Genomic DNA, 17,344 nt, shown 5'->3' with positions numbered 1-17,344 from the left:
AAACAGCATGATCATTTCACAGGTTCACCTTGTGCTGGGGACAAGTAAAGGCCACTTTAGAATGTGCAGTTTTGTCACACAACACAATGTCTCAAATTTTAAGGGAGGGTGCAATTGGCAAGCTCACTGCAGGACTGTCCACCAGAACTGTTGGCAGAGAATTTTATGTTAAGCCGCATCCAACATCGTTTTGGAGAATTTGTTCAACTAGGCTCACAACTGCAGACCACGTTAACCACGCCAGCCCAGGACTTCCACATCCGGCTTCTTTACCCACGGGATCGTCTGAGACCAGCCACTCGGACCATTGATGAAACTGAGGAGTATTTCTGTCTGTAAAAAAGCTATTTTGTGGGGAAAAACTCATTCTGATTGGCTGGGCCTGGCTCCCCAAGTGGGTGGGCCTATGCCCTCCCAGGCCCACCCATGGCTGCTCCCCTGCCCAGTCATGTGAAATCCATAGATTAGGGCCTAATTTATTTATTTAAATTGCCTGATTTCCTTATATGAAATGTAACTCAGTAAAATCGTTGAAATTGTTGCATGTCGCGTTAATATTTTTGTTCAGTATAAACACTGCACATAACAGTCATAAAAATACTGCACTCATACATCCATTCCAAGATGGCGTAGCAGTCAGGCATCTTTTGTCTTCGTCTTGTCATGTCCCGTGTATATATCTTTATACTGTATATATCTTTTTACATCTTTTTTCTTCACATATATTTTTTTATATCTTTCTTAACCCCAACTTCAACATACTCTCCTGCAACCCGCCTCACCCAATGTGGTAGCCAGCTAACTAGCCAGCTAACTAGCTACTAGCTAGTAGTCAGCTAGCCACTGCTAGCGGTCATCAGCTAACCTTTAGCTAGGACAACTCCTGCCAGTCTGTACAGCGTGTTTCAACCCAGAGCTTATCGGACTCCTTTTTCTCCATATCACCGGATTCCTACCGCAAGCTCTGAACTTCTTCACCTGGATCATCGCAGCTAGCTAGCTGCTATTTGATTGGCTTCTCCTGGCTAACGTCCCTGTCCCGAAGCAAGCACCAATCAGCCTGGAGCTAGCCTATGCCTGGCCCATCTCCCAGATAGCTGAAGAGGTCCATCAGCCACTCCTGGGCTACAATACCTATTTTTCCAATTAGCCTGGACCCTTTTTATTGCCGATATGGAGCCCCGCCGATCCATCGCGACTGGACTACCGACGTAATCCGCCCGAGGGCTTTCTTTCAATAGGCTCCTTCGTTGCGACGTCCCCTTAATGCCCATCTGCTAGCCTGCTAGCCTGCTAGCCTGCTAGCTGCGGCCCGCTAGCTGTCTAGAGCATACCGGACTGTTAGATGAAGTGGTCCATCAGTCAATTTCTTTGGCTACTATACCTATTTTGCCACCAATCGGCCTGGACCCTTTTACTACACGGACCCCTGCTGATCCATCGTGACTGGTCTGCCGACGTAATCGCACGAGGTGGCTACAACAGACTTCTTCCGTCACGATGTCCCTCTAAGGCCATTCTGCTAGCCTGCTAGCCCCAGCCTGCTAGCTGTCTGAATTGTTGTGTCTCCATCCAGCTACTCATTGGACCCTATGATCACTCAGCTATGCATGCCTTTCCCTAATGTCAATATGCCTTGCTGTTGTGGTTAGTGATTATTGTCTTATTTCACTGTAGAGCCTCTAGCCCTGCTCAATATGCCTCAGCTAACCCTCTTGTCCCACCTCCCACACCTCCCACAGGTGACCTCACTTGGTTTAATTGATGTCTCTAGAGACAATACCTCTCTCATCGTCACTCAATGTCTAGGTTTACCTCAACTGCATTCACATCCTACCATACCTTTGTCTGTACATTATGCATTGAATCTAATCTACCGCTCCGAGAAACCTGCTCCTTTTACTCTCTGTCCCGAACATACTAGACGACCAGTTCTTATAGCCCTTGACGGTACCCTTATCCTACTCCTCCTCTGCTCCTCTGGTGATGTAGAGGTTAATCCAGGCCCTGCAGTGCCTAGCTCCACTCCCATTCCCCAGGCCCTCTCATTTGTTGACTTCTGTAACCGTAAATGCCTTGGTTTGATACATGTTAACACTGCTTCGAAAGCCAAGTTAGCTAGGTGTCAAAATAGCCTCCAACACTCTACTCAGCAAATTGGATGCAGTCTATCACAGTGTCATCCGTTTTGTCACCAAAGCCCCACCCACGGGTGGGTGCTGCGGTCCAGCAGGTATACTTCACTGGTCGCCCCCAAAGCCAATTCCTACTTTGGCCACCTTTCCTTCCAGTTCTCTGCTGCCAATGACTGGAACGAATTGCAAAATCACTGAAGCTGGAGACCCATATCTCCCTCACTAACTTTAACCTCTCTGCGAGTAAGGCTAGTTTCCTGAATTTCCGCCTGTCTGACGTGCCCAAAGTAAACTGCCTGTTACTCAGGCTCAGAAGCTAAGATATGCATATAATTGGTATAATTGGATATAAAACACTCTGATGTTTCTAAAACTGTTAAAGTAATGTCTGTGAGTATAACAGAACTGATATAGCAGGCAAAAACCAGAGGAAAATCGATCCGTAAAAAAAAAATTTGGAGCTCCGAATGACTTCTTCTATTGAAAGATCTAATTTCCGCCTCCCAGATTGCAGTCCCTATGGATTCCAGTAGATGTCAACAGTCTTTATACAAGGTTTTAGGCTTGTTTTGGTTGCTTGTTTTGCGCCTGTGAATGTGGGCACGCTCTTCATTCTTTTCCTTTGCTATTGAACATAGTAATCTCCGTCTGAAATATTATCATTTATTTAGATATTAGACAACCTGAGGATTGATCAAAAACATTGTTTGACTCATTTGGACGAACTTTGCTGGTAACTTTTTGGAATCCTTTGTGTGCATATTGAAGGACTGGATTATTGAATTCAATGGCGCCAACTAAACACCGTTTTTGGGATATAAAGACGGACTTTATCGAACAAAACAACCATTCATTGTGAAGCTGGGACCCTTGGGATTTCAAACAGATCTTCAAAGTAAGTTATTTATTTTATCGTTATTTGTTATTTCGTGACCCCTGGCTGGTTTGGAAAATATGCTAACATGAGGCGCTGTCCTCAGACAATCGAATGCTATGCTTCGCCGTAAAGCCTTTTTGAAATCTGACAACGCAGTTCGATTACCAAGATTCTAAGCTAAAGAATCATGGATGACACTTGTATTTTCATGAATGTTTAATATTACGATTTTGTATTTTGAATTTGGCGCGCTCCGATTTTACTGGGATCTCCGCACTAATTGAGCACCAGCTGTCAGAGCAGCTCACAGATCACTGCACCTGTACATAGCCCATCTGTAAATAGCCCATCCAACTCCCTCATCCCCATACTGTTATTTATATATTTTTATTCCATGTGTAACTCTGTGTTGTTGTTTGTGTCGCACTGCTTTCCTTTATCTTGGCCAGGTCGCAGTTGTAAATGAGAACTGGCCTACCTGGTTAAATAAAGGTGAAATCATTTTTTTATTTTAATTGCACAGCAGGAAGGAACTAATAGCTTGACATATTTGTCTTCATTTTAATAACTGTTAGTGCTTCCATTTGCCTTGATGTTTAGGCTTGATGTTGGAAAAATGTCAAAACAGCCATAAATTGTTTATGTAGACCCATCCTGCTAAATTATGTTTCTTCCAGACATAGTATGACAGGTAGAATCGATTCTGAGTACTTAGTAAGTAGACTCGATTGTATAGGCCTTGAGTCAGTGGGTCTTTTGCGTATTAGGTTCCCAAAACACCCCAGTCAATAGGTTGCACTGCACGATGACCTACCCCTCCAATGCACAGTGCAGAAGCGAAGAAAGTTCAGCGCAAGTGTTTGCTGCAGTCTTCTCGTGCTCACAACAACATCAAAGTGTCATCTGAAAAGCACAGGTAAATGAATGTTTGCATAGCGCTAATTAAGCAATATACCATGGCTACGGGTTGCCCTTACGCACGACGCAACACGGAGTGCCTGTATACAGCCATTAGCCGTGGTATATTGGCCAAATACCCCAAACCCCCAAGGTGCCTTATTGATATTATACACTGGTTACCAACAAAATTAGAACAGTAAAAGAACATCTCTACCTGCTGGGAGGGGGTTCTACTAAGCTATATGGAATGTTTTAAGAAGGTCAGGCCAAGGATCATTTAGCTATTTGATTTTGAATTTTAAGAATGATAATTTTTGGGCCTTAGTGCTATTAGCCCATACAAACGCATTGAATAACAGATTAACTACATGGAACAACAGATAGTCCCCAGCAAAAATCGAAAGGAAGTTTGTTCTGAAGTGTCTGTCCTATTTCGGGGAGATATAAGAACGATCAGGAAACATATTTTGAGAATTGAACACCTTTATTTTTGGCACCAAGCAGTCTCCATATATACTGTACTTCTATTCTTTTTCAACTGGTACCGGTGGACCTTCAGACGAGTCTTGTGAGGCCTGTGGGCATCCTAGAGCAAAACATGTACGTGTTCATGAGTCTCACCTTTCCACAGAGGGGTCATATTAGTATGTAGCCCAAACTGTTCAGACACTACAGACAGAAGTTGGCAGATCAGCTGTACCGACTTCAGACGCTTTTAGGGGTCGTAGAGCAAAACATTTGTAGGCCAAACCATTCGACACTACAGGTGATTTTGTGAGAAGACTGATTTTCGGGGCAATGGGGTCCAGATATCATCATGAATCATGAAAATAGGGCAGTCTAGAGTACTGTAGTGATGTTAATAAGCTACTTCAACTGAGAACTTAGTTATTTTGTTTAGTCAGGTGTGAATTAAGTACTTCAGTGGTGGATATTCTATCTCTGGAATTATGTTATTATTTTGTCATGCAGACAAATAACACAACTCCAATGCTGTTGCTAATACAGAGTTTATGCTTGGGAAAGTGTTATGTGTGCTACAGACAGACAGGCAGGCAGCAGTGAGCATCTATTTGATGTGGTTTGATGACCCTCCCAATTTGTGTGGCACAGGAGACGTTTCCACAGAGGTAAACAGCATGCTAGTGTGAGATCCTGACTCATTGTCTTCTCTAGCTCCACAGCACAGGACCTGGGTGGTTAAACTTAATGATCTGTTGTCCTCTGCTTCTACTAGTGGTTCAGCATTAACTGCTCCTGAAGTCAAATTAGATCTACGGGTCTGCTGAGGCTGTCCAGCCCACTGCTGCTCCACGGGATGGCTGAGGGGTGAGAGAGTTGAGGGCATGAAGGGGAGGGATTACCGCTAGACGTGGTCCTTTTATCCTGGGAATGTAATCTGTCTTAATGGCCTGTGGTCACCCAGGACAGGCCTGCAGCTGTGCTCGTTTTTCTCTGGCCTGGCTGTCAGGGAGAGCCCAGGCTACCTGTGGGAAAGTAGGCCTGTTGGCAGCTATCGACCTCACTGTGGGATCTGTCTGTAGGCTCCTGTGGTTTATTGGGGCCTAGTCCCATTGAAACACACTGGGACAGTACTACTGACAGGGCCAAAGGTGTCAGAGAACAAGTAAACAGATACGGCTCTGACTTTCTTAAGCTGTCCTTATGGAGAAATAAGAGAAGGGAGAGTGGAGGATTTCCAGTTCTTAAAGGCGTTAGATGAAGCAGCTGTGTTGTTGTGTGGTCCTGTTGGTTTTATGCGCCGTTATAGGACGTATGAAAAACTCTGCCGTATTCTATTGTGTTAACAGCAATAATACTGTTGGGAATGGGCTCTAGTGTGGAAAGACAGCACTGTGTTGACCTACTGAGTCATCGGGGGAAAGTTTCCCTGTACAATAGTGTAGGAAAAAACTGGAAGAAAGAAGGAAGGAATAGGAGATTGCACAATTGAATCTTATGAAGTCTACTTTTGGGTGTGATGTGACTGTACTGCCTCTTGCTTCCTTTAACTGAATGGCCACCACAACACAGAGACCTGCTCTGTGGTGAAGGTCACTGCTCCCCATCTGACAGGTGCTCCGTAACTCAATCGAATATGAAATAGTGTTCTACTTTTAATGGAGCGTGTCTGAAAGCATTTAGTCTGACAAGGGGCCTCATGCATATGAAATCGCTATGACCGCTTCCTTATTTAAGTAAGTCATGGTTCGGCTTTCTGTATCCGGTCGGCCGATCTATGGCTGAATTTCACCAGACGGCAAACGTAGGTGCCACAGGCACTTCTTTTCCATTGCATGCTAGCCTATTTTCCATAATAAGGCCACAGCATCTGACTTAATTCGTCCCCAGAGTTTAATAAAGATCCTCGTCGACAGGCAGTAAACCAACACAATGACCCACAAGCCGCCAGGCAAGGGGCACAACCCCAACCTGCTTCCCTCTCTCTCTATCCATGTCCCTAACTCATGCTCACTCTCTTTCTAGAGTGCTTGTGCTCTGAAGCCTAGTAGTCTTCCACTTGTACCCAACAATGGTTGAAGACGCTCAGGCCTTCATGTCCCTCTCAATGGATGGAACACTTGTATTGTGTTGATGCAGCTCTCAAACTGGACTATTTTTTACACTCACTTGCACCTGTCAGCAATAGATCACATGGATAATAATATAAACGCATCAGGCCTCAATACATGCATAGTACAGTACGTCACGTCTCATGTATTCCACATTATGAATGACTTCCTTGGGTCATCGGTTTGTGATAAAAATATCTTGGAACTTGCCTATACAATCCAATTTTGTTATCTGTACATCGGAATCAGATATCACCAAGGAAACAGAATTTGGAAACCGCTTCCTACAGACAGCATTCATTTTTGAGGTGTGCATTTCGGAGAGTTTTGACAGGCTGCAGTTCAGGCTGAAATCCTTTAAGGAATCTTAAAACAACAGACAGACAGAGAGTCAAGGTCATGCCTATTTTTGATTTACGGCTTGCTTTCCTCATACCTGATGTGGAGATAATCACATATTATCTGCCCTTCAGATTCTCCACCTCAAAGATGGGCTAGCATCATCATCTCCACTATCATAACCATCATCATCACCATCAGCATCACCATGATCCACTTCCTACCCCTGACCTCTAGCTCACTCTTCCCCAGAGCATAATGCTCACAGACAGACAGCTTTACAAGGGAAACTCACTCGCTAACCTCCAGAACCTCCAGAATAGCAGGTGGGCTGAGCTTTGTGGCTGGTTTTATTGGCACTCCTAAATCAACACCTAACAATACATGGATGGAGGAAGGTAGAGGATGTATGGGAGAGAGAGAAGGAAAGAGGAATTGATTTATTACATATAGTCATGCCCTGAGGTGGGATAGGGTTGGCTTGGTGGGAGGGTGAGGGGTGTGGAGCCGAAGAAACCAGGGTGGGTTACTCTGATTATGACTAATCACAACCAAATACGTTTTCTAGACTGAAGCGTGTCCGTGGTGATATGTTATCCCCGCTCTCTCTCTCTCTCTCTGATTTCTCCCCTGATTTGTCACAGACCTGGTGAGTTCAGAAACGTCCCTCTGTTAAACGGGTTGAAATAGAATGCCTTCACATTAGATCCCTCATACGTATCAGTGTCTTTCTCCAAAGCTCAATGGTGTTTACATTTTAAGCCTCTTTACATAAATGCATGTTCATGTGAATTTTCTCCTAAATCCTCCTAAGAGGATAATTGTAGCTAACATATCCTGCATTAGCCAACATAACCCCACCCAACACTATGATAAGAGCTGTAGGATGATCTACAGAATTAGCTAGTTATCCCAACTATCCCAGCTTTACATACTAGCTATGCATTGCCAATAGTGTCACTATCATGTAATTAATCATTTATCAGAGTATATCACTAAGTATATAGTATTAAACCCATTTTATCCCAGTCGTGTCCTGCCCAGGGCCAATTCGAGCAGCTGCCTCTCCTTGGGCAGGCCTATGTGCTGTGTGGTCCTCTCTCTAGATAATCTGCTTGGTGATCTATCTCTCTCATCATGAGGGCTGGATCAGTACTGTAGGTAGATCAGTGAGATATCGGGACTCCTTACACTGCTTAGAGACTCAGGGACGAAATGAAGATGATGATGTCCCCTGCCCTTGCTTGGCTGTTAGTTAGAAAGAGCTGGGCCGGGACAATACCAGTATCAAATCAAATGTATTTATATAGCCCTTCGTACATCAGCTGATATCTCAAAGTGCTGTACAGAAACCCAGCCTAAAGTCACAAACAGCAAGCAATGCAGGTGTAGAAGCACGGTGGCTATGAAAAACTCCCTAGAAAGGCCAAAACCTAGGAAGAAACCTAGAGAGAAACCAGGCTATGAGGGGTGGACAGTCCTCTTCTGGCTGTGCCGGGTGGAGATTATAACAGAACATGGTCAGTTTGTATTCTCTCTGTAATGATACCCATTTATACTGTAGGTATAAGTATAGGGGCTCTAAGATAGAGGTCACCTAAAAGTCTCTGTATTGAGTTGCCTTCAGAGGGAGGAGATTTAAAGTCTACGGGTTGTGTCTCTATGGAGACTGTTATATTGGACCTGCTGTATTAAGTGGCACTGCATTAAAAGCAGTGGATTGTTGTTTGGCCAGGCCGTCTCACTCCTCCTGATCACCACAGAGGTTCACTGGGACAGAGGCCTCATAAACAATATGTATCTGTGGGCTTCTGTCTTAGAGCTACACTCCAATGGGTGGGAGGTTACCGAGCCTTTATACCCCTTCAGAGACTGGGACTGTGTTTGTGAGTTTGTGTTTGAGTTTGTGTTTGAGTGTGTGTGTGTGTGTGTGTGTGTGTGTGTGTGTGTGTGTGTGTGTGTGTGTGTGTGTGTGTGTGTGTGTGTGTGTGTGTGTGTGTGTGTGTGTGTGTGAACGCATCTGTGTGTGGGTGTCTGCGTTTACGTCTATATACACAGAGTATTTGAGAGTGTAACTACCAATTGGATACCATGAAATTGGGGAGAAAAAGGGGTCAACAACAACAACATAATAATAATAAAATACAAAATAATAATAATAATAAAAAAAGGGGGTGTTAGAACTTCACTTGCATGATGAGGAAAAGCAATGATGACGTGACTTGTAATCACTAGTGAAAGGCTGGGTGATGTGAGTGATCGTCAGAGACTCTATGAGCCTCTAGCTGTCAGGAGGAGATTATTTTTTCACGCTGGGCATCTTATCGTATGTTTTCATACTGACTATCATAATATGTAAATAGCACGCTCTGAGCTCCTAGGATCGGCTCAGCTGTTGTTTAATTTTGTGGTTCCCTCTCTAAACCCCCACAACTCCCTTCCCACCCAACTGCGAGGGACACCCCAGGAAGTTTTTTAACGGGCAGAGGGAAAGGACAAACCTCCACTGGTTTCCTTCTCTAATTTGATGCAGTGTAAAAACCCTTATTCAGGTTCTGTGGCCTTAAGCAGCCTTGGAGAAAGTTGGAGAAGAGTCTGGCTGAGTTGGTGTTCCAAAGGAATGCGCAGACTTTGATTTGTTGGAGTCTCTCCCACTAATCCCTCAAACTCCCTTTTTGTTACCTCTTCTGATTTGCCCCTGTTGTTTGACTTGGGTCCAAGGCCCAGGCAGGCACATCCACCAGCAACATAATCTGCTGTCTCTGGTTGCAGGCAGAGCAGCTCCAGACAAAACTGAGTTCCTAGGGGGAGGATGTGAATGTGGTTAGGGCAGGCAGGCAGGCAGAGAGGGAGGGAGGTAGAGCTAGGATCACAAAGGGCAGCCTCCGGGAGGGACCACACCAATGGCCACTGTCTGAAACACCTGGAAAATATTAGCAACATCAAGAAAACCTCCCAATCACACTGATATGGAGATATGACGTAGTCTACCATGTTTTTTTCTGAATGGGACCATGTTAAGTCTCTCTCTTTATTTCCTCTACAGGATCCTGGCTACGCAGCCTTCCTATTCGACCAGCTCCAAGTGCCTGGGAGCCATGAGGGCTGCTGTCAGGTGTGTTCTACGCCTCTCCACCAACTGAGGCAGGAGGCCCTGCAGACAGTAGGCGCCCCGCCCGCGGCCCTGACCCTGAGCCATGACATGCCTGCTCTGCCCTCCACCACCCTCTCTGGGCAACCTCATAAACTGACACTCTCCTCCTCCAATGCCCAAGTGAGGCAGCCTTCCAAAGCCCATGCCCAAGCCCACACCATTCTGCCCCTGGGGGAGAGTTGGCACAGGGGGCAGGACTGTCCGCAGGGCTCCTCTGTCTCTGCTGGGCCCAAGACCAGTGTCCAGGTGACGGTGGGGGGAGGGCAGCTGACTGGGACCCTGGGATCGGTCACTATCCAGGCCCAGCAGTACCTTGAGGGCATGTGGAGCATCTCCAGAGTCAACAACTTCCTCCCTCAGCCCAGCCCAGTATGTATTCAGACCTTCAAAACTCATCATTATCACTATTGCTACAGATACACTATGTCAAAGCACATCTAGGAATATTTTGTATAGACAGCTTGTTACTCTTGTCAATGTTGTTTTCAAAGTTATTTATGAACCTTGGCTTGAGAACTTTGAGTGAACAAAGTCTGACAATGGAATGATTACATCTCAGACCTTTAGAGAAATGAGAAGAACCTCACTCAGACCCTGGGCCTCAGAACTCTGCAGGAGAGGTGACCTCTCATTCCTCAGGAGTCATGGCTCCTGGGTGGTACTGGCTAATTGGGGAGACCAAGACTAATGTACTGAACCAATGACCACCTTACAATCTTGCTGTAAATCCTGTCTCAGGCATACTAAAGTATATTGCTCCATGCAGACATATTCCTGTAACGTGTCTGTGTGTAGCTGGTGAGATGAGTCAGGCGCAGGACAGCAGATATGAGTAATGAAAGCAATTTTACTCAAATATATCACAATACACGTCGTATAAATACAAGGCCACAAATACGGACCGCAATACAATAAACAATTACTCACAAACAAACATGGGGGAACAGAGGGTTAAATAATTAACAAGTAATTGGGGGATTGAAACCAGATGTGTAAGACAAAGACAAAACAAATGGAAAATGAAAAGTGGATCGGCGATGGCCAGAAGGCCGGTGACGTCGACCGCCGAACGCCGCCCGAACAAGGAGAGGGACGGACTTCAGCGGAAGTCATGACATTTCCCCATGTCTTGTAATATACTTTATTCCAGGGTTATCATTATGGGATGTTGTCCTTTTTATTGAAGAGTTTTCTTCCTGCAGCGAGAGAGAGAGGGACATCCTCTAGCCTGTCTCTTATACATTGCTGTGACATTCTACACTAGGGAGTCTGAGAGCACTGAGAAAAAAGCAGTCGTCAATTGCTAATATTTTCTACTTCTGTCATTTTTATGTTCTCAATCAGAAGCTGTTTGTGGCTCCTCCATTTTATTTCTGTTTTGGGTGCTTCCACTTAATATGGCATTGAAAATCGCTGTCTCGAAAATTGCACTCAATTACGGCATCCGTCAGTGTTATTCCTCATTCTGGACTCTGAAGATTACAAACAGGTTTTTCTCTTTAACTGTCAACAAGTTCTTTTAGTGGCAGTTTATGTGAGGCTTCCAGAATCATTTAACAGCATGTGTGCAATCTAGGGCAAATCAAAAGGCCTTGCATATAGGGAGAGAGACTGACTTGTGTTCTCCTATGTGTCTAAAAGCAATTAGAGCCGATGGGAACTAGGATGAAGCTTTGCACAATGCCACACGGCTGGGCCTGGGCCTCCTCAGAGACACATGTTCCTTTAGGATACCACGATACAAACAGCAGAAATGTGCCTGGTGTTACTTTCTAAAGTCCATTTCTTTCATTAAAACAAGATCCCTCAGAATGACAAAAACCTGCACAGGCCATAGATGATATGGAGCTGCGCTGTGCCCTAAAGGCAAGTGCTTTAATTCACAATTCCCCACTTGAATACTTTGTGAGACGAGTGTTGAGCTCTGTAGTGCAGACAAAGAAAGTCAGATAGGTGCCACCTGTTTGACAGCAATCTTACAGAGTGTCTTATTCCGAGGGCTTTACGGCTCAGACACACCAATAGCGTTTGCTGGCCGGAAGTACTTAGCACCCGTGAACGCAATTTGTGAACCGTGTGCTCACCGATTTTACAAATAAAATTGCGTGATCGGCAGACGAACGCTAGATTAATTTTCGGTGTGATGTGTGCCAGCCTTAAGGCTCTATCTAGTCTACCAGCACACAGCCCATTATAGGACACCATGAAACTTTCACACAGTGAAAAGGCTCTGGCTTGGAATTAAATGTGTGTTCATTTACACTACAGTTAACAGCTGGGGCAATGGGCTCACTGAGAGGCTGAGTCATATTTGGGTTAAATGGAGGAAACAACACATCTGTTCTCTGGAAGGTCTGCTAGAGAACTCCAGTCTCCCAAAAACCTGATGAAGCAAAATCAAAGCATCTGTTGTTGAATTCCCCCCTCAGTTGATAATTTAACACCTATGAGTTCTAACCTCTGATGTCGGATTTAGTTAGATTAACAACTCCGTCATTCGGAGACAACAGTGCAGACAACAGTGTGAGTAGTGAATACTGAACTTAACAGTGGACACTACAAAATGACTAATTGATTGACACAAATCTGTGATTTGCCCTCTGCTCCACAATCAAATGCACGCTAATCTGCTAAAACCGAGTGCTCTTGACCCTGGGGGTTTAGAGTGTGTTGTTGGCCGCTAGTGGCCCTGTGTGACCTCTCACACGTCTGGTACCCACTGGAAGCCCAATGGACCATCTGGGCTGCTGTCTGCCACAGTACAGCTGGGCCTGCATGGCCCCCTGCCACAGTACAGCTGGGCCTGCATGGCCCCCTGCCACACAGGGAGAGAGAGAGTGAATGATGGCGGAGAGCGAGAGTGAGAGAGAGAGAGAGAGAGAGAGTGAAGGATAGAAGAGGGAGAGAGAGAGTGAAGGATAGAGAACGGAGAGAGTGAGTGAAGGATAGAGGGAAAGAGTGAGTGAAGGATAGTGGAGGGAGAGAGTAAGTGAAGGATAGAGGACGGAGAGAGTGAGTGAAGGATAGAGGGAAAGAGTGAGTGAAGAATAGAGGAGGGAGAGAGTGAGTGAAGGATAGAGGACGGAGAGAGTGAGTGAAGGATAGAGGGAAAGAGTGAGTGAAGGATAGAGGAGGGAGAGAGTGAGTGAAGGATAGAGGAGGGAGAGAGAGAATGAAGGATAGAGGAGGGAATGAGAGCGTGGAGGATAGAGGAGGGAGAGAGTGAGTAAAGGATAGAGGAGAGAGTGAAGGATAGAGGAGGGAGAGAGTGAGTGAAGCATAGAGGAGGGAGAGAGTGAGTAAAGGAGAGAGGAGAGAGATAGAGAGAGTGAAGGATAGAGGAGGAATGAAAGAGAGGGATAGAGGAGAGAGAGAGAGAGAGAGTGAAGGATAGAGGAGGGAGAGAGTGAAGCATAGAGGAGGAATGAGAGAGTGAAGGATAGAGGAGAGAGAGAGAGAGCCTGAAGGATAGAGGAGGGAGAGAGTGAGTGAAGCATAGAGGAGGCACATTTCTATTTGAACTATTTTCTGATGAGTCCATCCTATACTGTTCAGTCCAAAAACATTTTCTAGAGCAACATTTAAGGAGAATCAAGAAAGAAACTGATTTATTGTTGTGCATCCCAGTGATCCATCTACTGTATACACTCCTCCTCCACCATTTGTAGTTGTTGCTGAAGCCATTGGATCAGGACGGGCCCAGATTAGAAGGGTTTATTTCACCTCAGCAATAATGGCCTGTGGGACAGTGGGATCAGAGGTCACCGGGGATCCCTACTAGGCTCCGGCTCTGAGAAGCGAATGCTCTTTAGAATGCTGATGGGAAGGGAGTCACTGAGTCCAGTTGGCCTGAGACAGTTTGTATTGAAATCATGCTGCCTCTTCTTCTCCCCCTCATTGCTGGGAAACAGGAGCTATCGTCTGTGCAGGGTGCCAGGGGGTTGGGCGTTGAAGGGTGGTAGGTCCCCTCATTACTGACACTCAGTGTAAATGGCGCTGGACACATGGCACCACTGTCAGTGCCTAATTACCTGACCAGGGCCCTTAACCAGGGACAGCAGTGGCCTTACTGGCCTACCGCCTTGTAGAGGAGGTTACTTGAAGATCTTAAGTCCTGAGTCTCTCTCCTGACAGGCATTATGATGTGTTTTTCAAAATCATATGGGTGTCTGTGTGTGTTACAGTGAGCTGTTTATTCTGGTTACACCCCACAACATCCCTCCGCCACCCTCATACTCTACCCTCAATGGGCTCCTCAAACCTGCTGCCATTTTTATTCTAAAACCTGACACCACAATTGGCTTAATCCAGGATGAGCTGTCCAGATAGGCATCCTGCCTAAGTGTGTGAAGTATTTCAGTCTTTCTGGATGATGTGACATGGGTACACCTCTCTGGTATGGGTTGAGTTCCTGTTCTGTCACGGACACCCGACCTGCTGTTGTGAGTCTTTCCACTCCGCCAGGTGCGTGTGAAGAATCTACGCTCGGCTCATTTCAGTTTGCACCTCGTCTCTCCATCACGCACTTCACAAATCATAACCCTGACATGTAGACGTACAAGAGGCCCCCGCTGTCTCACAACCCACCAACCACAATGTTGGACTTTCAACACAGCCAAAATGCCTAAATAAGCATGTTCAATGATTAGTTTTATTTCCATGGATATCCGGAACAACACAACACAGGTGTCTGGCATCTAAAAAAATAAGTCAAAGTGATTATTAATCACAGAAGTGGCAAGCTGGTTATGGCTCTCTGAGGTACAGTCAATGAGCAATTCCCTTGGGATTCAAAACAACCACATTTGATTGTGGTGATCATGACAAGCTTATAGTGCCAGTGCTTGTGCTGAGATATAACCCTACTGCCGGAGGTGCCTGTGTTCATGTGAATGTCTGAATGTATGTCGCTGCATGTTGATGTATAGCACTCGCATGTCAGCTATGTCATATAACTAGTTCAGCTGTCAGCCTCCGTTGATAGATGGCGCACACCGGTAGAACACTTTATAAAAATGCTGTAAATGATGTTATTTTACTTACCAAACATGAATCTAGGGCAACCATTGAGTAAGTACATTTACAAAGGGACTGGATAGTGTTGACAAAATATATGCTGTGAAGCCTCATGCCGTGTTTGACTTCAGGTTGCTGGTTACCCAGTGTGGAGGTGTCACCAGGATAAATGTAAATGAAAACTAGAGGCTTAATTCGACCATTTGTTTTGGGCTGACCCACAAAACTGGTTCTTGTCAAGTTTCATTGATCACTGTACAGTCGGATATACTCGTGGTTAGGGTGAGGATTAACCCTGTGTTGTCATGGTGCACCTGGTAGGAACAGGGATGTGTATTATGGGCTGCCTGGGTGATCAGTGGACTGTCAGAGATAGACCAACTCTCTGGCCCCCTTCCCCCAGACTAGCACTCCGAGAGCAGTCTGTGACCTGCCTCATCACTGCTTAGGCAGCATCCTTCTGCTCCTGACTCATACCCCAGCTGGCAGGCAGCGCTGCAGACAGGCTATGCTCTGTTACCCCTCTACATCTGCACCTTAAGCATACCTTCACAGAGCAGTAGTCATCATGGGCCTATCAGAGAAAAGGGTTGTGTCTACTATGGTATTCCACTGCTTATGGTTTGTGTGTAGATATGGAGATGTCTTTTGTTGTTGGATGGTAAATATTTATTTTCCTGTTTAAATCAAGCTGTAAATTACAAAGCTGCTCACACATGCCAAATTAGCTGCTGATGTATGTATATGGCCAATGATTTAACAGCTAAACTGTAATTAGATGTTGGTTTTCACTTAATTATCATTCACACCGTGCATCCTCCTTAGTGTTGCCAGAATCAAGCAGTCCAGTCCAGTCTAGTCTAGTCCAGTCTAGGACAGTCCAGTGTAGTCCAGTCCAGTGTAGTCTAGTCCAGTCAGGTCCAGTCCAGTCTAGGACAGTCCAGTATAGTCCAGTCCAGTCTAGTCCAGTCCAGTCTAGGACAGTCCAGTGTAGTCCAGTCCAGTCTAGTCCAGTCCAGTCTAGGACAGTCCAGTGTAGTACAGTCCAGTCTAGTCCAGTCTAGTCTAGGACAGTCCAGTCTAGTACAGTCCAGTCTAGTCCAGTCTAGTACAGTCCAGTCTAGTCCAGTACAGTCTAGGACAGTCCAGTCTAGTACAATCCAGTCTAGTCCAGTCTAGGACAGTCCAGTCTAGTACAGTCCAGTCTAGTCCAGTCTAATACAGTCCAGTCTAGTCCAGTCCAGTCTAGGACAGTCCAGTCTAGTACAGTCCAGTCTAGTACAGTCCATTCTAGTCCAGTCCAGTCTAGGACAGTCCAGTTCAACGCCCTTGCCATCCCGTGGGGAGTTAGTTGTTGCTGAGGTGAATAACTGACACCCGTTTACTGGGATTGCCAGAGCAGCTGCCTGCCCATCTGTGGCAGAGGAGAGGAGAGAGGGAGTAAATGGGCTGGAAGAGAGGTGTTGGGGTCCAGTAGTGGTGGTTAACTCTTGAGGCCCACTCATTGCTAACTCTCTGTGTGTCTCTCTGTCGGTCTCTCTGTCTGTCTCTCTCGGTCTGTCTCTTTGCAGGCACAGGGTCTGATGGGGGACGTAGAGAGGGATGTTCCTGTCCCTGCTTCGGAGGCCCCTGTCCACAGCTCCAACTGTAGTCTGACCCCCAGCCGACAGAGGAGCTCCGTCCAGCTGGGACAGTGTGACGTCACCCCCCCTGCCCCTGGCCACACCTCCACAACCACCTCCACTCAGAGTGCATCTGCTGCAGCCTCCTTCTTCATCAGGTAACCCCCGTCCACAGTACACAAAACCTGCCTTTCACTCAAATCACACCTGAAGAGAGAGTCTGACACAGGGCTGAGAGTGATGATGATTATGGTCTGTTGTGCTGTATCATGTTGGCTTTAAGGCGTGTTTGGTTGGTTGCCTCTGTAAGGCGTGCTTCTGTGGAAGGGATCTGTGTGGTGACTTGTCTTCACACAATGAGGTCATGGTTCATTATTGCACTAGAGTCTAGCGTGATGTGGTCCTATTCCATGAAGATGTTGTCCTTGCCATGGTTGAATTATGGCATGATTTTAGGCTGTGCTGGAATAGTGTGTGGAATATGTAGTGAGTGTACATTTATCAAGGCACCAGTGCCTATGAATGGATAATGTCTCACAAAAGGGCTTAGGTTCAAGCAGTTTGTTCTTCTTTGATGTACAGCTGTGTTTTCTTTGTTTGTCTCTATTTAATGTCAGTCAGTTTTGCCTCTCGTGCAGTTTAGCTTGTATTCAGTCTTGCTATTGTCTAAATTCCCAATGAGGTGTCTACTGCTCCGTGTATGTAGTCAGCCTCAGCAGACACTCCAT

At 45.8% G+C, this 17,344-nt stretch overlaps 1 protein-coding gene across 1 annotated transcript in view; it reads left to right on the top strand.

The window, feature by feature from the left end:
- Window positions 1–17,344, top strand: part of LOC139375197 (kinesin-like protein KIF26A) — a 139,075-nt gene that overhangs the window by 60,628 nt on the left and 61,103 nt on the right. Inside the window, exons 3-4 of the mRNA XM_071116764.1 lie at window positions 9,871–10,347; window positions 16,566–16,774. Coding sequence (XP_070972865.1) covers window positions 9,871–10,347; window positions 16,566–16,774 — 686 coding nt within the window. The remainder of the gene's footprint in view (window positions 1–9,870; window positions 10,348–16,565; window positions 16,775–17,344) is intronic.

Source organism: Oncorhynchus clarkii, chromosome 19 (genome assembly GCF_045791955.1).
Source record: "Oncorhynchus clarkii lewisi isolate Uvic-CL-2024 chromosome 19, UVic_Ocla_1.0, whole genome shotgun sequence".
NCBI lineage: Eukaryota > Metazoa > Chordata > Actinopteri > Salmoniformes > Salmonidae > Oncorhynchus > Oncorhynchus clarkii.
The sequence above is the reverse complement of the archived record's forward strand: the minus strand, read 5'-3'. Positions and strand labels throughout refer to the sequence as shown.